The following is a 25946-nucleotide window of genomic DNA, read 5'->3' as shown; positions in this document are numbered from 1 at the left end:
AATGCATCTTTACAGTCTCCTTTCTCTTTCCTGTCTTATTTCCCCCACGTGCTCCAATTTTACTTACTGGGTTGCCCAAAAAGTTCATTCTAAGTTTATTCTGTAACATCTTACAGAAAAATCCAAACAAACTTCTTGGCCAGCCCAATATTTTTCTGATTTTTCTTGGAATATCTCCTAAATCATGCATTCTCAATAGAGGTGGTAGTGCCTCTAAGGCGGAAAAATTGATTCCTAGAAAGTGGGGTTGGGGAAAAAAATCATACTCTTTTTATATATGGGGCCCAGAAATTCATGAAGTACATAAAGAGATACACAGTGTATCTGTAATTAAAACATCATGGGTGGAACAATTGGGGGGAAAAAATGTCCAAGAAGACTCTTCAAAGGGGAGATAATAAAACAAGATGGCACAACCCTGCGTTAAATAAACCACTTGTACTGAGCACCTTGCCTCAGGGAGTTTCTGGAAGGACACAGAGTAAGATGCAGTGTTAGCCTTTGCTGAGTACATCCATGAACTCATTCATTTAACCCTTTCAATCACGTGTAGGGCTGGGAATTCGAGGGCCATTCATCAGATGAATCGCTGAGGCTATTAGAAATACAAGGACTTGTTGGAGACCACAGAGCAAATTAACCCAGGGCTCAGGGTGAGAGCTTTGATCTCCTGGGGACTGGGCTCTCAGGCACACCTCAGAAAAGCCATCAAGAGCGCTTAACCCAACACGGCACAGGGAAATAAGCCTATAAATGTCAGTGACTGTTATTAATGACAATAGATCAGGTTTCCATGAATGGACCATGGTGCTGCCCCACAGGTGACAGTATAACAACCCAGGTGGATAAAAACATTACTTACGATTGATATGATGGGTTTTGAATGCCCCAGTTCAATGCTGGGCTCAAGGGACATCAGAGAGTATTTTCTATGACTCTTGGGAAAGGGCTGGATTTGGGGGGGTGGGTGGGGGTGGAGTAAAGGGGAGGGAGGCATTGGGAATTTCAACTGGAAGAGAAGCCTTCCTTGGCAAGAGGCCTGTGAATGAATGCCTGATTAGTCTGCACTTGGCTTTATTCTTTCTCCTGCTTACAGTTAAGACCCCCTACATATAAACCTTCAAGCTGCGATCTTTCAAAGATGCAAACATGCCCCTGTATGCCAGCTGTTGTGTTGTCCTACTGTACTTTTCAAGATACTGCACTGTATGATTAAAAATGTTTATTTTTTAATGTATTACTTGTGTGAAAAGTATTATACACCTATTACAATATAGTACTATACACCCAATTGTGGTAGTTGGCCATATAGGCTAATTAGGTAATTAGGTAACTATATAGGTAGCTAGACTAACTTAGTTGGACTTATATAAACAAACTGGACTTACAAACACACTCTCAGAATGGAACTGGTATGTAGGGGACTTACTGTATTTGATCCAGATCACAAGACAGTGCAACCGAAAGAAATCACACTGTGGTAACACCTCTCCGTCACTACACAGCCACTGGAGGACCACGAAGGAAGCTGATGTGGCTGAGTGGAAGCCAGCCTTGAAAGAAGATCTGAGTTCAAGTTCTCCCTTTGCCATCAAAGTGGCCTTAGGCACGTTTCTCGCTGCCCTGCACCTCAGTTTCCTCTCTACAATTCTGATCGCCTCTGATTTATGTCATCTGCCCAGTGCCTGTCTCCAGGTCCAAACATCTCACAAACTTCCCTTAAGTAACTACCTACTGATTAATTTGATTAGACTTGCTGACTTCTAAGGTTTCATTTCCTGGACTAACCTCACTATAGGTGGGGAAGCATCTGAAATTGATACGCATGGGGTGAGATAAAGTGGAAGCTGGGGTTTTAGGAACGGGAAGGAGTGGGGAGATATATAGAGTGATAGTGCTGAGTGATTTTCCATTAGTACAGAAGGCCTGGAATGGCTCAATATTTTCAAGTCATTTTAGATAATATTTCACCCCATCCCCCACAAAAGACATCCATAAAGACAGAACTGGACTTGAACTGCTATGGCAGGTTTACAAAGAATCTAATGGCAAAGAAACTCCAGGGGGCCTTCCATGGTGTTCCAGGGATTAAGACTTCACCTTCCACTGCAGAGGATGTGGGTTCGAGTTCTAGTTGGGAAGCTAATCCCACATGACTCACCGCCGAAAAGCCAAAACAGAAACAATATTGTAACAAATTAAAAAAAAAAACTTTAAAAATGGTCCACATAAAAAATTTAAAAAAAAAAAAAAGAAAGAAACTCCAGATACAACACTGGCTTAGGCAAAGACTAACAGAGTTTTGCCAAGAAAATGCACTGGTCATAACAAACACCCTCTTCCAACAACACAAGAGAAGACTCTATACATGGACCTCACAGATGGTCAACACCGAAATCAGACTGATTATATTCTTTGCAGTCAAAGATGGAGAAGCTCTATACAGTCAGCAAAAAACAAGACCAGGAGCTGACTGTGGCTCAGACCATGAATTCCTTATTGCCAAATTCAGACTTAAATTGAAGAAAGTAGGGAAAACCACTAGACCATTCAGGTATGACCTAAATCAAATCCCTTATGATTATACAGTGGAAGTGAGAAATAGATTTAAGGGCCTAGATCTGATAGATAGAGTGCCTGATGAACTATGGAATGAAGTTCATGACATTGTACAGGAGACAGGGATCAAGACCATCCCCATGGAAAAGAAATGCAAAAAAGCAAAATGGCTGTCTGGGGAGGCCTTACAAATAGCTGTGAAAAGAAGAGAAGTGAAAAGCAAAGGAGAAAAGGAAAGATATAAACATCTGAATGCAGAGTTCCAAAGAATAGCAAGAAGAGATAAGAAAGCCTTCTTCAGCAATCAATGCAAAGAAATAGAGGAAAACAATAGAATGGGAAAGATTAGAGATCTCTTCAAGAAAATCAGAGATACCAAAGGAACATTTCATGCAAAGATGGGCTCGATAAAGGACAGAAATGGTATGGACCTAACAGAAACAGAAGATACTAAGAAGAAATGGCAAGAATACACAGAAGAACTGTACAAAAAGATCTTCACGACCCAGATAATCATGATGGTGTGATCACTCATCTAGAGCCAGACATCCTGGAATGTGAAGTCAAGTGGGCCTTAGAAAGCATCACGATGAACAAAGCTAGTGGAGGTGATGGAATTCCAGTTGAGCTATCCCAAATCCTGAAAGATGATGCTGTGAAAGTGCTGCATTCAATATGCCAGCAAATTTGGAAAACTCAGCAGTGGCCACAGGACTGGAAAAGGTCAGATTTCATTCCAATCCCAAAGAAAGGTAATGCCAAAGAATGCTCAAACAACTGCACAATTGCACTCATCTCACACGCTAGTAAAGTAATGCTCAAAATTCTCCAAGCCAGGCTTCAGCAATATGTGAACCGTGAACTTTCTGATGTTCAAGCTGGTTTTAGAAAAGGCAGAGGAACCAGAGATCAAATTGCCAACATCCACTGGATCATGGAAAAAGCAAGAGAGTTCCAGAAAAACATCTATTTCTGCTTTATTGACTATACCAAAGCCTTTGACTGTGTGGATCACAATAAACTGTGGAAACTTCTGAAAGAGATGGGAATACCAGACCACCCGATCTGCCTCTTGAGAAATTTGTATGCAGGTCAGGAAGCAACAGTTAGAACTGGACATGGAACAATAGACTGGTTCCAAATAGGAAAAGGAGTACATCAAGGCTGTATTTTGTCACCCTGTTTATTTAACTTATATGCAGAGTACATCATGAGAAACGTTGGACTGGAAGAAACACAAGCTGGAATCAAGATTGCCAGGAAAAATATCAATAACGGCAGATATGCAGATGACACCACCCTTATGGTAGAAAGTGAAGAGGAACTAAAAAGCCTCTTGATGGAAGTCAAAGTGGAGAGTGAAAAAGTTGCCTTAAAGCTCAACGTTCAGAAAACGAAGATCATGGTATCCGGTCCCATCACTTCATGGGAAATAGATGGGGAAAGAGCAGAAACAGTGTCAGACTTTATTTTTCTGGGCTCTAAAAATCACTGCAGATGGTGACTGCAGCCATGAAATTAAAAGACGCTTACTCCTTGGAAGGAAAGTTATGACCAACCTAGACAGCATATTCAAAAGCAGAGACATTACTTTGCCAACAAAGGTCCGTCTAGTCAAGGCTATGGTTTTCCCTGTGGTCATGTATGGATGTGAGAGTTGGACTGTGAAGAAGGCTGAGCGCCAAAGAATTGATGCTTTTGAACTGTGGTGTTGGAAAAGACTCTTGAGAGTCCCTTGGACTGCAAGGAGATCCAACCAGTCCATTCTAAAGGAGATCAGTCCTGGGTGTTCTTTGGAAAGAATGATGCTAAAACTGAAACTCCAGTACTTTGGCCACGTCATGCGAACAGTTGACTCATTGGAAGAGACTCTGATGCTGGGAGGGATTGGGGGCAGGAGGAGAAGGGGACGACAGAGGATGAGATGGCTGGATGGCATCACTGACTCGATGGACGTGAGTTTGAGTGAACTCCGGGAGTTGGTGATGGACAGGGAGGCCTGGCGTGCTGCGATTTATGGGGTCACAAAGAGTCGGACATGACTGAGTGACTGATCTGATCTGATCAGATCTGATAGGAGAAGCAGATTTGGCAAATTTGTAAGAAGGGCCCTGCTAACAGCCACTTCTAAAGCAAGTGTCCTGGTAGGATTGTCCAAGAGGGAATACAATAAACTACATGATGTAGATGCTTATTATCAATATATTACTTTAATATGCCCCAAGGAAATCAACCCCAAGTGTTCATTGTAAGGAATATTGCTGAAGCTCCAGTATTTCAGCCAACTGTTGCAAAGAGCTCAGTGGAAAAGACTCTGATGCTGGGAAAGAATGAAGGCAAAAGAAGAGGGCAGCAGAGAATGAGATGGTTAGACAGCATCACCAATTCAATGGACATGAACCTGAGCAAACTCTGGGAGATAGTGAAGGACAGGGAAGCCTGGCGTGCTGCGGTCCATGGGATCGTGAGGAGTTAGACATGACTTAGTGTGGCGCAGCTGGTAAAGAATCTGCCTGCAATGTGGGAGAACTGGGTTCAATCCCTGGGTTGGGAAGATCCCCTGGAGAAGGGAAAGGCTACACACTCCAGTATTCTGGCCTGGAGAATTCCGAGAAGTGTATAGTCCATGGGGTTTCAAAGAGTTGGACACGAATGAGTGACTTTCACACACACACAGAGTTGCTGAACAACAATAACAAACTGGACTGTTATACTCTTACAGGGTCCAGATGCTGTTATGTCTTTTAAAGGAGAGGAGGATGGAGAGGAGGAAGAAGAGATTCCCATCTGAGGACATCAGCCTGGACAGAAGCCCATATCAGGAGGAGCCAAGCAGGGCTTATGTACAGGAAGTCCCATGAGCCAACTCCATCAGTACTGACTCTCATTTTTCATGAATTGTATGCAAGAAGCAAACTTGTTCCCAAGTTACAACCCATTTTATTCTCTCGAGAAAACATTTCAGACAAATGTCTCTATGGTTTGAATGAAAAGTCCCACCCAACAGGGTACAATTGGATTGGGTCTGTTTTATGTCCTAAGACACCTGCCAAATTGGTACTGACTGCTGTCTTGTCATTTCCGACTTCAGTCTTGTCATCTCCAAACTGCATCCTCTTCATTCTCCTAAAAGGTGGTCATCCTAGGGAAGCCAACATCCCTACAGTACACATGCTAAGTCAAACCATCGATGGGTTCCTGATTAACATACGCAGCAATGTTCAGGTGATGCAACACAGACAGAAATGTGGGAAATCTGTCCCAGGGCAAATGCTCCAAACCCAACTGCAGGACCTGTCTGCTCCTTATGCAGCTTTAGGAAGATGCTACCTCAGAATGCCACACCCCCTGTACTTTCCAAAGTGCTTCCTCATACACTGCCTCATGGGAGTCTGCATCAATCCTATACAGAAAGTATCTTCAGATTATGAGATAAGGGAGGCATCTGAATCACACAGTTAATGCAGCTTTTCAAACAACTTGTCCAACACAGTTCTAACAAACTCAGTCATCTCTGGCCACCCCACACCAAAACTGCATGTCACTGTGTCTAAAATAGGTTTTTATTCAATCCACCTTTGAAGATATTTTCCTTGCTTTTCTTCACACTGCTCTGTGGTTCAAGATGTGACAAATTTTGCTTTCATTCTGTCAAAACTTCAAAACCCAAGCTAAAAAGAGAAAGAGAGCAGGACTTTGGTTCTCGGCAAAATACCATAGAGTCACACTTGATTTATGAACATTTTAGACATCAATGGAATATTTTTAATGACTACAGATGAAAGAGGGAGCCTCCAAATAATGCAAGAATAGTAATTCAGTATTCAATTTAATTGAAGGTAGCCTTCTGTCCTCCAAGCAGAAGGGGGAGATTAGTCAACAGGACTATGAGTAGGTTCTTTCATCTTCTCCCTGCTGTTTATACCTCCTTTGGAGAAGTCTCCCTTAGCAGAAGAGACCACAGTCCCTTCCCCATTCTGCACGCCTGGATTCCTCATCTGCATTCCATTACTGCATTTGCTGGACTATTTACACGAGTTGTTTCCAGTCTCTATCTCTGGTGGGAAAGAATTATACATGACTCATCTCCCTCAGTGTTCTGGCTTTTACAAAGCTTGGCACTTCAGTAGGTATGTGTGGCCTTGAAATGAATGGCCATAGCATGCTAATCTGCTCCTTTCTACTGGATGCTTCCCATCACCTAGCCAAAGACATGGAACTATACTCAATATTCTGTAACAACCTATAAGGGAGAAGAATCTGAGTATGTATGTATAAGGGCTTCCCTGGTAGCTCAGTTGGTAAAGAATCTGCCTGCAATGCAGGAGATTCCAGTTCAATTCCTGGGTCAGGAAAATCCACTGGAGAAGGGATAGGCTACCCACTCCAATATTCCTGGGCTTCCCTGGTGGCTCAGAGGGTAAAGAATCTACCTGCAATGCAGAAGACCTAGGTTCTATCCCTGTGTAGGGAAGATCCCCTGGAGGAGGGTATGGCAACCCACTCCAGTATTCTTGCCTGGAGAATCCCCATGGACAGAGGCACTTGGCGGGGTTACAAAGAGTTGGACATGACTGAGTGACTAAGCACAGCACAGCACATATATAATCAAACCACTTTGCTGCACATCTGAACTAACACAATACTATAAATCAACTATATTCAATAAACATTTCTTAATTTAAAAAAATAGTATTTTTTTTAAAAAGCCCAAAGTGGAGAGGAAATTTGAGGAACTGTCTATACAGAATCTATGAATCTGGGAAAGCCTGTTCAGCTCAGTTAAAGGTTTTCAGGTCTGACTCCATAATAGAATCACTTTACAATGATGCCTGACGCCTTCAGAACAATGGTATCGCTTTCTGGGGTGGAACCTTCATCTGGATTCATGTACATGCTTTGTGCAGTCTGTGGGTATTTGGTCTTTTGTTTTAAAAATAAAAGTATTTTTCACTTTTTATCAAAAATTTTTAATTAGGAAGGAAATATAACCCACACATATACATATATTTCCTAGATTTTCCAATGTTAATTTCTTCATCCTGTTGGCCTCCTCTCTCTTCCCTTTTGTGCACATGGACTGTGCACTCACACACACATTTACCTAGTGTGCATGTGTGCTGAACCACCTGAAAGCAAGTTGCAGGTACCACGACCCTTCACCACTAAATATTACAGCAGGCACCTCTTTAAAAAAATTTCATCTGCATAACCATAAAGAAATTATCACACTCACGAAATTAAATTCAGATATATAATGTCCAAATTTGATGTCCTGGAATGTTATGTCCATGAAGCAAGGTGAACTGGAAGTGGCCAAACTGGAGATGGCAAGAGTGAACATCAACATTTTAGGAATCAGTGAACTAAAATAGACTAGAATCAGCAAATTTAATTCAGATGACCATTATATCTACTACTGTGGGCAAGAATCCCTTAGAAGAAATGGAGAAGCCTTCCTAGTCAACAAAAAAGTCTGAAAGGCAGTACTTGGGTGCAATCTCAAAAATGACAGAATGATCTCTGTTCATTTCCAAGGCAAACCATTCAATATCATCGTAATCCAAGTCTATGCCCTGTCCAGTAATGCTGAAGAAGCTGAACAGTTCTATGAAGACCTACAAGACCTTCTAGAACTAACACCCCCAAAAGATGTCCTTTTCATTATAGGGGACTGGAATGCAAAAGTACGATGTCAAGAGATACCTGGAGTAACAGGCAAATTTGACCTTGGCATACAAAATGAAGCAGGGCAAAGGCTAATAGAGTTTTGCCAAGAGAACACACTGGTCATAGCATACACCCTCTTCCAACAACACAAGAGAAGACTCCACACATGGACATCACCAGATGATCAATACCAAAATCAGATTGATTATATTCTCTGCAGCCAAAGATGGAGCAGCTGTACACATTCAGCAAAAACAAGACTGGGGCTGACTGTGACTCAGATTATGAACTCCTGATTGCCAAATCCAGACTAAAATTAAAGAAGGTAGGGAAAACCACTAGATCATTCAGGTATGACCTAAATCAAATCCCTTACAATTATACAGTGGAAGTGAGAAATAGATTCAAGGGATTAGATCTGATAGAGTACCTGAAGAACTATGGGCAGAGGTTAATGACATTGTACAGGAGGCAGGGATCAAGACCATCCCCAAGAAAAAGAACTGCAGAAAGGCAAAACAGTTTTCTGAGGATACCTTACAAATAGCTGAGAAAAGAAGAGATGCTAAAGGCACAAGAGAAAAGGAAAGATATACATATTTGAACGCAGAGTGCCAAAGAATAGCAAGGAGAGATAAGAAAGCCTTCCTCAGTGATCAGTGCAAAGAAATAGAGGGAAACAACAGGATGGGAAAGACTAGAGATCACGTCAAGAAAATTAGAGATACCAAGGGAACATTTCGTGCAAAGATGGGCACAATAAAGGACGGAAATGGTATGGACCTAATAGAAGCAGAAGATATTAAGAACAGGTGCCAAGAATACACAGAAGAACTAGATCAAAAAGATCTTCATAACCCAGATAACCATGATGGTGTGATCACTCACCTAGAGCCAGACATCCTGAAATTCAAAATCAAGTGGGCCTTAGGAAGCATCACTATGAACAAAGCCAGTGGAGGTGATGGAATTCCACTTGAGCTATTTCAAATCCTAAAATATGATGCTGTGAATGTTCTGCACTCAATATGCCAGAAAATTTGGAAAAATCAGCAGTGGTCACAAGACTGGAAAAGGTCAGTTTTCATTCCAATCCCAAAGAAAGGCAATGCCAAAGAATGTTCAAACCACCACACAATTGCAGTCATCTCACATGCTAGCAAAGTAATGCTCAAAATTCTCCAACAGTCTCCAACAGTCTTCTCAAATGTCTCAATTGAGACTTCAACAATACACGAACCCAAACTGGATTTAGAAAAGGCAAAGGAACCAGAGATCAAATTGCCAACATCTGTTGGATCATCAAAAAAGCAAGAGAGCTCCAGAAAAACATCTATTTCTGCTTTATTGACTACGTCAAAGCCTTTGACTATGTGGATCACAACAAACTGGAAAATTCTTAAAGAGATGGGAATACCAGACCATCTGACCTGCCTCCTGAGAAATCTGTATGTAGGTCAAGAAACAACAGTTAGAAACAGACATGGAACAATGGACTGGTTCCAAATTGGGAAAAGAGTACATCAAGGCTGTATTTTGTCACCCTGCTTATTTAACTTGTATGGAGAGTACATCATGTGAAATGCCAACCTGGATGAAGCACAAGCTGGAATCAAGATTGCGGAGAGAAATATCAATAACCTCAGATACGCAGATGACACCACCCTTATGGAAGAAAGTGAAGAAGAACTAAAGAGTCTCTTGATGAAAGTGAAAAAGGAGAGTGAAAAAGTTGGCTTAAAACTCAATATTCAGAAAACTAAGATCATGGCATCCGGTCCATCACTTCATGGCAAACAGATGGGGAAACAATAGAAACAGTGAGAGACTTTATTTTGGGGGGCTCCAAAATCACTACACATGATGACAGCAGCCATGAAATTAGAAGATGCTTGCTCCTTGGAAGGAAAGCTAAGACCAACCTAGACAGCATATTAAAAAGCAGAGATATCACTTTACCAACAAAGGTCTGTCTAGTCAAAGCTATGGTTTTTCCCGTAGTCATGTATGGATGTGAGAGTTGGGCTATAAAGAAAACTGAGCACCGAAGAATTGATGCTTTTGAACTGTGGTGTTGGAGAAGACTCTTGAGAGTCCCTTGGACTGCAAGGAGATCCAACCAGTCAATCCTAAAGGAAATCAACTCTGATTCTTCATTGGAAGGACTGATGCTGAAGCTGAAGCTCCAATACTTTGGCCACCTGATGGGAAGAACTGACTCACTGGAAAAGACCCTGATGCTGGGAAAGACTGAAGGCAGGGAGAGAAGGGGATGACAGAGGATGAGATGGTTGGATGGTATCACCAACTCAATAGACATGAGTTTGAGCAAGCTCCAGGAGTTGGTGATGGAGAAGGAAGCCTGGCGTGATGCAGTCCATGGGGTCGCAAAGAGTCAGACATGACTGAGCGACTGAACTGAACTGATAAAATATCATCGAATATGGACTCCATGTTCAAATTTGCTTAATTGTCCCTATAATATTTTATTGTTATTCATTTTTTTAATTCACAGTCCAATCAAGAGTCATGAATTGCATTGGCTTATGTTTTTTCCAGCTTTATTCACATACAATGGACATGTAACATTGTGTACATTTAAGGTACACAATATGATGATTAAATACACATGTATCTTATGAAATGATAACTACAACAAACACATAAACACAACCAACAACTTACACAGTTTATTTACCCATTATTTTGGTGAGAAGTGTTAGGATCTGTTCTCTTTAGCAACTTTCAACTATACAACAGAGTTATTTTTAAATACTGTCACCACACTGTTCATTAGAACCCAGAACCTATCATCTTATAAGTAAAAGTCTTTACCCCTTAACCATCTTAATCCATTTCCTGTACCACCACCAATTGGTTGCCCCCGACAACCACCAATCTGATCTCCAGTGCTCAGTTCAATTTTTTTAGATTGCATTTATAAGTGAGACAATACAGTACTTGTCTCTGACGTATGTCTCTTAGCATAATGCCCTAATGATTCATCCATGTTGCTGCAAATAGCAAGATTTCCTTCTTTTTACGGCTGGAAAATATTCCATCTCATGTATATATCACATTTTCTTTATCCATTCATCCATCAATGGGCACTCAAGCTGTTTCCATATCTTGCCTATTGTAAATAATACTGCAGTGAACACGGGACTGCAAATAGCTCTTCAAGATACTGATTTCATCTCCTTTGGATATATATATCCAGAAGTGGGATTGCTGGAGCATATGGTAGCTCTATTTTTAAGTTTTTGAGGAATCTCCATGCTGTTCTCCATAGTGGCTGCACCAGTTTACATTCTCACCAACAGTGCATAAGGGATCCCTTTTCTCCACATCCTCACCAACACTTTCTATTTCTTGTCTTTTTGATGATAACCATTCTGACAGGTGCGAGGTGGTATCTCACTGCATTTTAAATTTGCATTCCCCTGATGCTCAATGATGCTGAGCACCTTTTCACGTGCCATCTGTATATCTTCTTGGAAAAATATTTATTCAGATTCTCTGCCCATTTTTAAAATCAGAGTATTTGCTTTCTTGCTACAGAGTTGTACGAATTATTTGTATATTTTGGATTTTATCCTCTTATCAAATACATGGTTGCAAATATTTTCTCCCTTATCATAGTTGCCTTTTCATTTGGTTGATCCCTTCTTTTGCGGTGCTGAAATCTGATGTAGTCCACTTGTTGATTTTCAAGCATTGCACCTGGCTGTCATGTGCGTTCAGCCTCCTTAAACAGAAAGTTTTCCTCATTTTTGTTTGTTCTCATCACACAGACCCTTTGGAAGAGACCATGCCAGATATCTTGCAGGGTGTCCCACCATTTGACTTTGTCTGTTATTTCTTCATGATTAGTTTCAGGTCAGTTTAGGCATGATTGCACGTATGTTGTAAATTTCCACTGAATTATTCAGGAGAAGGGTAGGGTCAGTTGCCCTCATTACATGCAAGTTGAATGGTTTTGGTTCAGGTGCAATCTGCCAGATTTCTCTTAAGGTCCCCTGTAGAAGGAAATGGCAACCCACTCCAGTATTCTTGCCTGGGAAATTCCACGGACAGAGGAGCCTGGTGGGCTCCAGTCCGTGGGGTCGCAAGAATCAGACATGACTTCACGACTAAACCACCACCACCTACCTTCATGCCTAGTTGATACACACTTATATCAAAGTCTGAGAAGCCTTGTTACTCAAAGTGTGGGCTACAGACCAGCTGCACTGGTTTCCCGTGGGAACTTTCCAGAAATGCAGCTCTAAATTGCCTCACTCTGAAAGCGAGAGTGTCGATACCTTTCCATTACTCTTCTGGTGCACCGCCTTCCTTCCACAGAGGAGAATGGTAACGTGGCGAAGAGAGCGCCACCTAGTGGGTGGAGGACTCCTGTGTGATCCCAACTCCACCACCTTAGTTTCAAGATCCTGGGTCAGTCACATAACTTCTGAGCATCTGTCATGCATTTATGAAAGGGAGATACTGGGCACCTTCTCTTCAAGCATGAACGGCCACTTGATGTTAGCCTGTTTCCTAGAAAGTGAACCTGGTGTACCTGTGGTCCTTGTTGTTCCCAGCATACAGTCTCATGGCTTCCCAGAGACCTGATGCTGTGGGTTGCTGTGTCCACCCCTCGGCTTCTTCATTCTGCTTGAACAGTTTGACAGTGTCATAAAAAAGAGAAAGGAAGAGATCAAGGAGTTCATAAAATGAAAAATCAAATGAGATTATTAGAAAGGGAAGGGGGCTGTGGATTTTGGGGGGGGGGTGGTGGGCAAGAAGAAGGCAGATTAAATACAGTTGAGAGGAAAAGCAAGAAAGAAACAACATTTACTGAAGTCTACCATGGTGAGTTGACTCATAAAAGACTCTGATGCTGGGAGGGATTGGGGGCAGGAGGAGAAGGGGACAACAGAGGATGAGATGGCTGGATGGCATCACTGACTGGATGGATGTGAGTCTGGGTGAACTCCAGGAGTTGGTGATGGACACGGAGGCCTGGCGTGCTGTGATTCATGGGGTTGCAAAGAGTCGGAGACAACTGAGCGACTGAACTGAACTGAACTGAACCATGGTGCTGGTGGGGGTCATGGAGAGGATGTGACCCATGAGCTGGCTCCTTATCCCTCTAGTGCTGGGACTCTATCCTCTGCCCACTGTTGCCACAGTGGGAGCCATGTTGCAGGGTGCAGTCTTGAGTGAGCATGTGTTGTTGAAACCATCTGGATGGTATATGTTACTGTATCCCACAAAGGCTTCTATATAAACCTTTAAGATGCTGGAAGGCAGTGTAAATATCTACCTCTCTCGCTGCCCATGACAAGCCCCATATACAAGTTCTCTGATTCTTAAGCCCAACACCTACTCATCCAGAGTGGCTTGCTTCTTTCTTGGGTCTCTCCTTACCATCCATGTACTCGACCAATTTCAGATTTCACCTGAGGTTGCAAATCAACACAATGCAATGTTTAGGGGCTTAACATCATCACCTTGATTAAATTTCACAGCAACCCTGAGGGGCAGGCATTATTATCTACATATCAGAAATAAACTGAAATTCAAGAAAGTTGAGCAAATTGCTCTAGGTCACAAAGCAAGGAAATAGCAAACCCATGTCTGACTCCAAAGACCATGCTCTTACCAATGAGAAAGAATGATACAATATAGAACACCTCAAACCTGTCAGGATGACTATTATCACAAAAAACAAAACACAGCAAGTATTAGTGAAGATGTGGAGAAATAGCAAGCCTTACATATTGTTGGAAAGTGAAAGTGTTAGTCATTCAGTTGGGTCTGACTCTGTGACGGGCTCCTCTGTCCATGGAATTCTCCAGGAAAGAATACTGGAATGGGTAGCCATTCCCTTCTCTGAGGATTTCCTGACCCAGGGATCAAACCTGGGTCTCCTGCATTGCAGGCAGATTCTTTACCATCTGAGCCACCTGGGAAGCATGAGTTTGAGCAAACTCAGGGTCGTAAGTTTGAGCAAACCCCTGGAGACAGTGAAGCACAGGCAAGCCTTGATTACTGCAGTCCATGGGTCCATGGGCTCACAAAGAGTCAAATATGACTTAGTGACGGAACAACAACAAACAGTGCTGGTGGAAAAGCAAATGGTGCAGCTGGAAAGCAGCATGGAGGTGTCCCAAAAATTAAAAAATAGGACTACCATGTGATTCAGCAGCTCCACTTCTGAGAATTTACTCAAAATATTATTATCAGGATCTCAAAGAGATATTAGCACTTCTATGCTTATTGAAATACTATTCACATTAGCCAGGATGTGGAAACATCCTAAATGTCCATCCACAGATGAATGGATAAAGAAAATGGAATACCACTCAGTCTTAAGGGAATTCTGCAGTATGTGACAACACAGATGGACCCTGAGGGCATTATGCTAAGTGAAATAAGACATTCACAGAATGACAAACGCTGCATGAGGCTACTTATATGAGGATCTAAAACAAATTCCTGGAGTGAAAGGGTGATATGGTGGTTGCTAGGAGCTGGAGGGAGGGAGGTATAGAGGGTGACCAGCCAACAGGCAACCCACTCCAGTGTTCTTGCCTGGAGAATCCCAGGGACGGGGGAGCTTGGCGGGCTGCCGTCTATGGGGTCACACAGAGTCGGACACGACTGAAGTGACTTAGCAGCAGCAGCAGCAGCCAACAGGCATTAAGTGTCGGTTAAGCAAGGGGAGCGATCAGCCGTACAACCCTGTACCTACAGTCAACAACAGCATGCTGTACACTTAAATATTTGTTAAGAGGGTAGATTTCGTGTTAAGTGTTCTTATCACAGTAAAATAAAAATTTTAAGAAAGAATGAGAACTCAAAATCCTTGGTTCTCAATAATGAGAAGGAAACTGACAAAACTGAAGAAGAAAATGCAAAGAGGAAATTAGTAGGGTAAGGAAAAAAGTGAGGATGAACTGAGGGGGTTAAGAAGACCAATACCTTGTGGGAAATGAGAAAGAATGAGCTACATGGAGGCAGAAAAAGAGGAGAATGGGATGAACAGAGCCAGAGAAACACAATAGTTGAGAGAACTGAATCCAGCATTGTCTAGAAAAGAAAAACAATGTCCCATCAGTAATCAGTTAGTAAGTGGTAGCATTGGGAGAAGGCGATGGCACCCCACTCCAGTACTCTTGCCTGGAAAATCCCATGGATGGAGGAGCCTGGTGGGCTGCAGTCCATGGGGTCGCTAAGAGTCGGACATGACTGAGCGACTTCCCTTTCACTTTTCACTTTCATGCATTGGAGAAGGAAATGGCAACCCACTCCAGTGTTCTTGCCTGGAGAATCCCAGGAACAGGGGAGTCTGGTGGGCTGCCGTCTATGGGGTCGCACAGAGTCGGACACGACTGAAGCGACTTAGCAGCAGCAGCAGCAGCATTTTGGGGAATTGCTGTTGAAGGGACTCCTTCTGCCTGGGATGGAAGGTTGACCAGATGGCCAAGCTCTGAGATGGCTGCTAATACTAACATTATTGTTAAATTATATTAAAATATTACTAACATATTATTAGACTGTATGTTCTATAGGGGCAGAGATTAGACTGTTTTGTTTTGCTGGATTTTGTTTACTGCTATAATCCCAATGTCTAGAAGAATGCCAGGCACAGAGAAGGCATTTATATTGACTGAGTAACATTAATAACACAAATGACTATCTATTATTGAGCATTTCTTCTATGTAAGGTGCTCTTAGCTCAATAAAGTCTACATTAATCACATTTTTTAGATGAAGAAATTGAAACTTGGAGATCCAGCAACTTTCCCAAGACCATACCAGCTGTAAGAGGCAAAGCAAGTTTGGGAAATTAAGTTTCTCTTACTTCAAAGATTTGCGAAGACTCTGCCTTGCTAATGAGGGGTCTCGGTGAGAGGCCAGCATCTCTCCTCCACCTTGAGGACTGCAGACCCTTTAGTCAATACACTAAGTCCACCAGCCAGGCCCTTCTTTACCTTCCAGAGCAGCTGCTGGGTCTGAGAGCCCCACCTCTCAGCCTTGGGGCCAATCCACCTCAGAATGCGATCAGTGTGCCTCTCTTATGAGCACTTCCCCTTGGTCTATCAACAGGTGGGCGACTGATCACCCCTACTGGTCCGGGAGAGGCAGTCAGGACAGGATGACAGTATGGTGCCAATCCAGCAATATGCCAAGATGAAGCCAGCAACTTCCCACTAACAGGCCCGGAAGTGGGAGTCCCCAGACAGCCACAATGGCAGAAGGGTATGACTTATAAGGAGATTCTAGTTCAGAATCAACTAATAAATGCTTCATGCCTACTAGTAGGCTCATTTCATTCATACACCCTACTTTCTTTAGCCTAAAAACCAACCTGGTAATGGGGCAGTGTGATCACCCCCAATTTATGGGTCTTGCACAACCTGGCTCATGCAGGCACATGCTCATGCGGGTCTCTTCCCTCAGAGACCGAAGGCAGAGTCCAGAGGTGAACTTCAAGTCCAGCCCATTTTCAACAATATTGGAATCCTTTTCAACCATGCAGCTTAAGATACAGAAAAGAGATCAGCCTTGCTGAGCTCAGAGTGTGGTCTCCGACCTTTTCCTTTACCCCTTGTCCACCTTAGAACTTCTGAGCGCAGTTCTCATCATTGACCTTCCACGATGCTGACCACTTATTATTGTTGTGAAGACTGTAACACACACCATGCAGAACAAAGTCTCGGTGAACCTGAGAGGATTCTCTCACTCGTCCATTCAGCAAATGCTTACTGGGTATCCACCAGGAGCCCAGCAAGCCTGCAGGGGACTGAGGTTGCTAAGGAACAACACAGTTCCTCCTCAAAGGAGCTCTCAGTCCGTGTGGGGGAGATGAGCAAGCAGATCAGTCCGGTGCAGAATCTTACGGTTAGGATGCTGCCAAGGACAGCCCATTCTAACCAGCTGGCGGGTCAGGGAGAAACTTCCCCGGAGGAGGTGACCCAAGAACTCAGCCAGGGTGAAAGCGAGTAGCCAGGAAAAAGCAAGGGATGGGCGTTTAAGACAAGGGGAGCAGGGGCGGTGGGATGGGGGTGGAAGGTCTTCGATGTTCACATTTGCTGTATTCTCTGCCTTTAGGATAGAAGCAAGAAATAACATCTCATGGGTCTGGTTCATTTTTGAGTTTGTTTGCTTTTTTTAAGCATGCACTAGTCTATGAGACCACGATCAGCCCAATATCCTGGCTCTCTTGTGCCATTAACCACAGCCCAGCATAAGATAATGGTTGCTTTAAAGCACAAATTTCAGGGCCTTGCAAAATCCTGAATCATCAATGAAAGGTTTGGTTTTGTTCACTTGACTAGGCTTGCTCCTCAGCGGGAGGGAAGGTGTACAGTGCCTCCGCTAATGAGTTGAAATTCAAGTGTCAGGAGCCCAAACCCGACCCGACAGGGTTTTCCTGTGGAATGCCCGATTAATCAGAATTCCAACCCTGGCACCACACAGGCCACGTTCTGTCTCCCCAACACTGCAATTCCCTGGGCTTTGAGCAGCCCCTCCTTCGATTCCAGATCCCTTTCCAGCCATTTGCCAACCATGAGCTAGGAAGGGGAGGCAGAGACATGACAGAGTCGTCTGTTACCAAGGGGGCAAGGGGCACCCAGGGATGCCTCGTGAAATACCCAGAGTCCTGAAATTGTTGGCAGAGGGTCATAACTGGGATCCCAGCTTAGAAACAAGAGATGACCCCCAGCATTCAAATGTGAGCTCCAGAAACTCAACCATGTGACCCTGGACAAATGGTTCTATCTGTTTTGGTTTCCATATTCTCATCCATCAAATACAGGTAACAATTCCCACGTCATGAAACTGCGACAAGAACTAAATGAAATAAATAATTTGCATGTGCAAAAGTACCTCGCTAGGTATGCAATTCTTCTTTCTTCCACAATGTAAAATTTTCCTGGATCCTCTCTGGGAAACTGAGGTTACATACACCATTCCCACACCTGCTTCCAAGTGATGGAATAATTCTAGAGAAGGATAAAATCGGGCCTAAGCTATCCCCTCCCCAGAATGTCCAAGAAGGGGCAAGAGTGCTGGCTGGGAAGGGTGAAGGAAGAGAGAGCCCACAAACTCCAGTGGGACCCCAGGTTCAGAAGGCAGCCAGTATGTACAGAACGCCATTTATGTCAAAAGGACATGTAAGGCTGTGCATGCTTGTGTGCACTCAAGTAATTTGTATGCCTTATTATCGCATATTCCAGTATTATCATCAGTTCAATTTGACTAAATACAGCACTAGAGACAGAGATGAATATATTTTAATCCCTTTTTATCAACTCATGAAAGCAAACAGAAGAGCAATTGCTAACCCTTCTCTCCAGCCACTAACACCTGCAAATACACGCAGACCTGGATGCCAAAGGCTACATTCCCCCCTGCCCCGACCCTCAAAAAAAAACAACCCATATTCCTGGTTGGATGCCTTTCGTGCCTCAGTTTCAGGCAGGCTTCAGGAACCTCTCGGATGAAACCTGTTGCCAAGCCTGAGGTCCTGTGCGGAGGCCCCCACCTGGTGGTCAAATCTGGAACTGCCTTTCCAACCAAGGAAGATTGGCAGGTAGTGTTTAACTCCAAGGCTCCCTGAACTCCTTTCCACCCATTAGTCGTCGGTCAATTGGAGAAGGACAGGGAGGAATATTCACTGCTAAAAGTACAAGCTGAAGGGTCAAGGTCTTGGTCACTTCCCCGTCAAAAGCCTGGTAATGGTACAGCTTCCTAAGGAGCAGCCATCAGAATGACTAAGCCACAGAGAGGAAGCAAGGGGTACCTGGAAGTGCCCTGCCAGCCCGGCGCGGGTGGGGCGGGGGTGGGGGGTGGAGTCGGGCGAGGGGTGCATGTTAACAACCCCGACTTCTCCCCCTGGGAAAGTAGCCACCACTGTCATCCTACCCTCCCCAAACACAGCAGGATATTTTATCCAGAGCATTGGGCGCAAAAGAAGTTCCATCTTCCTGCCCATCACGCATTTACATTCTGGCTTGAAAGAGACTCTTTCCAGGGGAAGGATGCTTGGGGGCAAAGCTTCAGCCCAGGCCCCTTCACACGCCCTCTGCCCTGGCCCGGCCACAGCAAGAGACGGGAAGGAGTTGAGGTGGAGGGGATGATAAGACCAAATTATGGAGATGTTTCAGCCAAAATTATCCCTGGCCCTCATCGACTGGCAAGGTGAAGCCCCCACCCCTCATTCCAGGCTTAGAGCCGGAGAATCATAGTTCCCCCTTTATCCCTCTCTCTCATTAACTTCCCTAAAAAGAATCCCAAAAGATGCATGTTGGCCAGCCCCAGTCCCAAATGGAGCAAACCACGTTCCTTTCCACACCAGAATGGAGCCCGAAAAAGGGCAGCACAAGCAAGCAATCGATAGCCGCGCTCACACTCACACACACACCCCCCACTGTGGGCAGTGTACCACTCCCATCCCCAACTGCAGGATGTATCATCTAAACTCAGCAGCGATCCCAAGTAGAAGGGACCCACCCCAAGCAGAAACACAGAGCGCATGGGAGGATCCGCTTTATCCCGTTCAACCTCCTCGTTAATTAAGAAAAACCACAGAATTCTTTTTAAGCCTGGCTACCAACATCCGGAGATGGTGCCACAAACGCGCACCCGCGCGCGCGCACAGAGGTACCAATTCGATCCCCAAATCAGCTGAGGAGCCACGCGTGGATTTTTTTTTAAGCCTTGGGGTTCAACTCCCAGGTGTCCAACACCCTGAGAGTGGTCCACAGACACACAGGCATACACAGCAGAGGGCAGGCTGCTCTCCAATTCGGTGGACGGGCGCCCCTGGACTTGGAAGCCCCAGAGCCGTCCTCGGCTCCAACCCGCACCCCGAACCCCTCCACCTCACGCACCGCCTCCGAGGGGCGCCCGGAGAGGCCCGGTACTCACACGAGCGCGTGGTAGAGCAGCGCCCAGCCCCGCGGTCTCTCGAGGGCGTCGTAGATCAAAGTTTGGATGCGTCTGTACTTGGCGTTGTTCCTCTTGACTGGGCGGCTCAGGGGCGTCTTGGCCAGGAGCCCGATGCCCTGCGGGGTCCTCCGCTGCCCCTCGTCGCGGCCGCCGCCCTCCAGCAGCAGGGTCCCGTCTTTGTCAGCTCCGGCTCCCAGCGCCAAGGTGACTTGCTCCACGTCGCCCGGCGCTAGCCCCACTTTCCGCTCCTCGTCGCCGGCCGCTGCCGCGTCCCCTCCGGCCGGGTTAGCGGCCCCGCCGCCTCCGCCGCCCCCGTCGCCGCCGCCGCCAGCCGCCCCCGCCGGCCTGCGCGCCTTGAGCCCCATCTGCCTCGCCCCCGCCGGCCGCTTCGCCTTCTCCGCTGCTGCTCGGGGAAGAAGGGGCGCTCGGGCTGCGTGGAAGAGGCGGCGGCGGCGGCTGCAAGCCCGGGAACTCCAATGCCATGATCCGCGCGCCCCTCCCCACCAGCCCCCCCTCCCAAAAGCAGGCTAAGGCGGGGCCCCGGGGGGCAGGGGGAAAGGGTCACATCCCGCGCGGTTCCGCCGCGGGACCCCGAGGGGCGCGGGCCGGGGGCTGAGGGAAGCGGGCGAGGGCGCGCGAGGCTGGCGCGGAGGCGCTAGGGCGCGCGGCGGCTGGGGCCCGGCACCGGCGCTCCCGGGCGGCGGCGGCGGCGGCGGCACCCGGGCCGGCGAGCCCGAGACAGCATCGCAGTTTATTTACAAGCCCGGGGCCAGCCGCCCTCCCTCCCTCCCGCCCGCCACACGCGCCGCCGCCGCCGCCGCCTCCTCCCGCCTCCGCGCTCCCCCCGGCGCCCCTCCCCGCCCGCTCCAGCCTCAGCCTCGCTCCGGCGGCGGCAGCAGCGGCGAGCGAGCGCGCCGCGGGCCGAGCGCACGCCGCCTCCCTCCCGCCCTCGCCGGGGTGGGGCCCCATTGTCCCGCCCCGTCGCGGCCGGAGGCCCACGGCGGCGCCCCGCCCCTCCCCGCGCCCCTACCCCGCGCGCCCCGCGGCCCGGGATCGCCGGTGCGCGCGGCTGCGGCCGCGGTGCGGGACTCCCCGCGCTCCCGTGGGCGTTGGGGCTTTCCCGGAGCCGGGCGTAGAGGGAAAAGACAAAAAGAGCAGGAGGGACGGGGTGGGTGGGAGGGGGGGTCATGGTCTCTTTTTCCCGTTCTTGCATCTTCAGATTTTTCTAGTCACCTCCCAACCCTGCTTCTTGGCTTGGGAAGTAAAATCCAAGTTGCTGGGGTGGCCAAGGCGGAGCGCACCGGGGACCCACCCGCTCGGGGGCAGCGATGCTCGTGGCTCTGCATTCGTGGTTCGTTCCGCCCTCACGCCCCTGGCCCTTGAATGGCACCTCCGCCAGCTAGCGAGAGCAGAGGGCGAAGAAATAGGACACGGGGAATCGGTTTCGCTCCTAACTTGTGCTCTTGGCAGGTCCTTCCCTCTCTGAGTTTCTGCTCATTCATTCAGTGACTAAACCCACGTGAGGTCCTTGTGCTCAGAGAGCTTGCCTTCTCGAAAGGTAGAAAACAATAACGGCGAAACACACGGGAACGGCATAATTTCCTCCGTGGGTAATTCAAGGAGGAAAGAAAATAGGCGTGCAGGGCTAGAAGCGGGGAATTTCTTTCAATTGTCTGTCCCTGGGAGGCCTCACCGTGGAGGTGATATTTTGGAGGCGAGATGAAATGGCAAGCTGGAGCAACTACGTTAAATGTCCAGAAGCGCCTTCCAGGCAGCAGAACAGTAAGTGCAAAGGTGAAGGACGGCTTGAGCTTCCTGAGCTCCAGGGAGAGAAGAGGAAGGTGAGGCCTCAGTTGAGGAGGAGGAGGGGGAGGGAGGGTGGGGGTGGACTATATCTTGTTAATTCACTAGGGTCTTGCCCTTTGAACCTGACTCCCTCCCTCCCTCCCACCGTGCCCACCACCATTAGAGGAAACCCTTCATTCCAGCTGCCCTGGTACCTTGTGCTGCGTGCTAAGTGAGTTCAGTCGTGTCCGACTCTTTGTGACCCGATGGACTGTAGCCCATCAGGCTCCTCTGTCCATGGGATTCTCCAGGCAAGAATCCTTGAGTGGGTTTGCCATGCCCTCTTCCAGGGGACCTTCCTGACCCATGGATCCAACCTGTGTATGTTGAGTCTCCTGCATTGGCAGGCGAATTCCTTACCACTAGCGCCCCCTGGGAAGTACCTGGCGCCTCCTTTGATTTTCCCTCTTTCCCTCTTGTAAGCTGGCTTGGGTGGAGGGGAGGGGCTGTGAGCAAGGCCAAGCCTAGGATCTACCCCTAGGGTATAGAATGGAGTGATCGGAAGGCCTGCATGTGAATTGGGGCTCTGGATTCGCTTGGAGGAAAGGAGAGTGAAAGGGAGAGGAGGGCAAGGGCCTGGAGGAGAGACAGCATGGGGAAAAGGAGAAAGGATGAGGGAAGGGAGAAGGGATGGGGGAGGGGAGAGGGATGGGGGAGGGGCAGCAAGAAAACGGAGTGGATTACGGGGTGAGGAAGGAGGAGGGGTGGGACCTGTATGAATGACTGTCATAGGGAAGAGCCTCAGAATTCTCAGAACCAAGAAGGCTGAAGTTTCAAGAAGGGAGTTTAGAAAAAGGGGAGTTAAACTGTACTGCAAGGCTGAAGCCCTTAAAATGGTGTTATACAGGCACAAAAATATACTGCTTGGTGCAACAGAATAGTTTGTCCAGAAAGTGTCTCTGATATGAGAACTTTATATAAAAGAAGTCATGAAAACCCAGTGAACAAAAATTGTTCCTTGGTCAGTGGGCTGTGGGGTGAGTTTTGTGAAGACTACATAAACTGGTAGATGGAAACGGGACTCTATGAATGGCAAAACCCCCATAAAAGTTCACGAATAGATGAATGCTCAACAATGAGTTGGAACGTGTAAGTAACCAGTCAGTGCAAACCCTGGGAAGGAGGAACAGTATGGAGAAAGGGAATCGCCTCCAGTGAGAAAAGTCCCAAACAGAAGGCGGAACACCTGAAGTGGGCTCCCTGACATCTGTTACCCTCCACCCACCAAATACCAACACATGCCTGTACTTTCTGCCCCAGCCCAATCCCAACTACCTAGAAAAATTCTGCCCTCTGTATTTGAACACCTTGTATAAAGTTACCCTTCTCCCCCAATCCCTTTCTGTTTTATTTACTCATTACATTTATCACTGTCTGAAATGGTCATATTTGCATTTCGTTTACTATTCTGTCTCTAAACAAATGCAAGGGCTCAGCATCCTAGAAGAATGCCTGTTATTTATAATAGTAACCTCTCAATACTTATTGCCAGCATGAGATAACAATGAATAAATGAATGCAGAATGCAAAGACCCCAGAACAATGGTTGGCACCTAATGAAGCATTCACTGTATGTCTGGGTCTGAGATTTTTGTTTTTGTCTTTTACCATTATGGGAGTCTTTAATCTTAGGAAATGTTAGTTCTCTTGCGACTTTAGTAACATAGTGACAAAAAAATTTTGTCAACACTTAAAAAGCCTCCCTAGATAAGCATAAAAGGGTAGTCAAGAACCACATAGGAAAAAGATGTCAGAATTCATTACTGTGCAATTAATCAAAAGTTCAGATTTCCAAAATGACAGTTCAAACCTCAGGCACTTGAAAAGACTCCTATTTTGATAAGAGCTGCAGACTGTCAAATATTAATGTTTTAAGATCAAGTGCAAGGACTACCTTCATGCTGCCCCAAAAGGGTGAAGTAAAGTCAATATTAAATGCATAATTTTGATCCAATTAAGTCTAACTATAGGGAAACTGCAAGGGAGTTTGGAAACTGATTTTCTTCAATGGTTTTCTAATTCAGTGAAGATAGGGAGTTTGGAAATATCACAAAAAATCTGGGTGCGCTCTGAGTGCTATTTGGGAAACTGTGTAATCTCAACCCTCAATAGCACAGATTCCAGATGATGGAAAGCAAGCATCCTACATCCCACTGGATGGAATTGTTTTTGAACCCTGAAGTCCCAAGAGCCTCAGGTATCAGCTGGATACTGGTAGTTTGGTGATAGAGCCTCCATCCTCAAGGGTTGGATGGGCCGTGGTGCAGACGACATGGCGCCCCCTCCTGGTTTTGCATGATTTGTCACCTTGAAAACCCAGTCACTTCCTAGTTCTTACATTTTCCTCTCTGTATCCCCACTCCATTCCTTTGCTTTTGTTTTCACCTCTCCTGGTCTTCCTGTCACTGTTCTGTACAGCCAGTGAACTCTTTCCCCTTTGCAGACAGGCAGGCTTGCTGAGAATAAATAAGGAGAAAGAGGGAGAGAGATTAAGAGACCTTCCCTGAACCTCAGTTTATGCCTCTGTAAATCCTCCTTCCCAGGGTTAAGCATGTGGTAACAAAATGAACAGAAATGTGCTTGTAGGAGATGACAACACTTCCAGTGATGGTTACCATCGTGGTGGTGGTGGTTTATCACTATTTGTGTCTAACAACTGCATGGACTGTAACCTGCCAGGCTCCTCTGTACATGGGGTTTCCCAGGCAAGGGTTCTAGAGCGGGTTGCCAGTTCCTTCTCCAGGGAATCTTGCTGATCAGGGATCGAACCCTGATCTCCTGCATTATAGGCAATCTTCTGCATTGCAGGCAGATTTTTTTACCGACTGAGCCACCAAGGAAACCCATGACTGTGATCCAATGAGCAGGGCAGGATCTCAGGTTCACAGGAACGGGTAAATGGGAGCCTCTGCCTCCCTTCTCACGCAGCTCCCAGAACACCTTATGTTTTAGACCATGTTAAAATTTACTTTATTTTTTATTACTTTTATTTATATTTTTATTTATATTATTACTTTTCCTTATTGCACAAGAAGTACATATAGTTGTAGATAAATTATGAAATAAAGATCAACAAAAAGGCAATGATAATAATTTGTTGTCTTGGACCCAGAAGTACCCTTTGTTAATATTCTGGTGGTGACTAGCACTACTGCATCGAAGACCAAAGCTCAGCCCCCAACAGCCCCCAATAGGGCACCTTCCCCCTCCCCTTTCCCCTCTCCCCTTTCCCTCCTCCCCTTTCCCCCCTCCCCTATCCAGCCACCTGATGGCAGGTCGATTGCACTGGACCTTCTAATTGTGGGTGGGACAATATAACCTCAATGGATATGGAATTGCCTCCCATGCCCATTATGTTTCTGTTGACATCACCTTCCATGGACTGAGCACACATTCTTCATTCTCACAGAATCCCTCATAAGGCTGCTTCTGATCAGATCCTGCATGCCCCGCCCTGCCCCCCCCCCCCCCCCCCCCCCCCCCCCGCCCCTTGCTTGTTACAACTCTACCTCTGGGAGGAGCCAGTGAGACAGGTCTTGGCAGCTAAGGAGACGCTGCTTTTTTTGGAAGAGACAGGACAAGCTCCAATTTTAGGTCTTTTAACAACCTCAGGCCAAGAGGAAATGTGTTTGAAAAGGAAAGATCCCACGCCTTCCCTATATGTATTTTTGTTCTTGAAAACCCAGCTACAGCAAATCCTCAAATGTGCTGCCCTCTTCCCTTCTTCCATGTGTTTGTTTTCCTTCCCCTAAACTTCAGACCACTCTACATGAGGGCTTCCTTGCAAGTGAGAAGACTTCCTGGGAATGAATAAGATGGGAGTGGCGAAAGGACACCCAGAGGCCGAGGGCAGCTTAAAGTACAGATCTTAGACCTGGACTCAAATTCCAGTCCCAACTCTGACTCTGAGCTTAGTGACCTTGGGC

At 46.2% G+C, this 25946-nt stretch overlaps 1 protein-coding gene across 2 annotated transcripts in view; it reads right to left on the bottom strand.

Moving 5' to 3' along the window:
- The window catches only part of KCNQ3 (potassium voltage-gated channel subfamily Q member 3), a 300343-nt gene extending 279527 nt beyond the window's left edge, over positions 1-20816 (bottom strand). The window contains exon 1 of one of the 2 annotated variants that reach the window (XM_027560820.1): positions 20155-20816. In XM_027560820.1, coding sequence (XP_027416621.1) covers positions 20155-20540 — 386 coding nt within the window. In that variant the 5' untranslated portion in view covers positions 20541-20816. The remainder of the gene's footprint in view (positions 1-20154) is intronic. The other variant, XM_027560818.1, reaches the window with a different exon arrangement.
- Between the last annotated feature and the right edge of the window lie 5130 nt (positions 20817-25946).

The sequence above is a fragment of the Bos indicus x Bos taurus genome, chromosome 14 (genome assembly GCF_003369695.1).
Source record: "Bos indicus x Bos taurus breed Angus x Brahman F1 hybrid chromosome 14, Bos_hybrid_MaternalHap_v2.0, whole genome shotgun sequence".
NCBI classification, from domain to species: Eukaryota; Metazoa; Chordata; class Mammalia; order Artiodactyla; family Bovidae; genus Bos; species Bos indicus x Bos taurus.
This window is presented reverse-complemented; position numbering and strand designations above follow the sequence as displayed.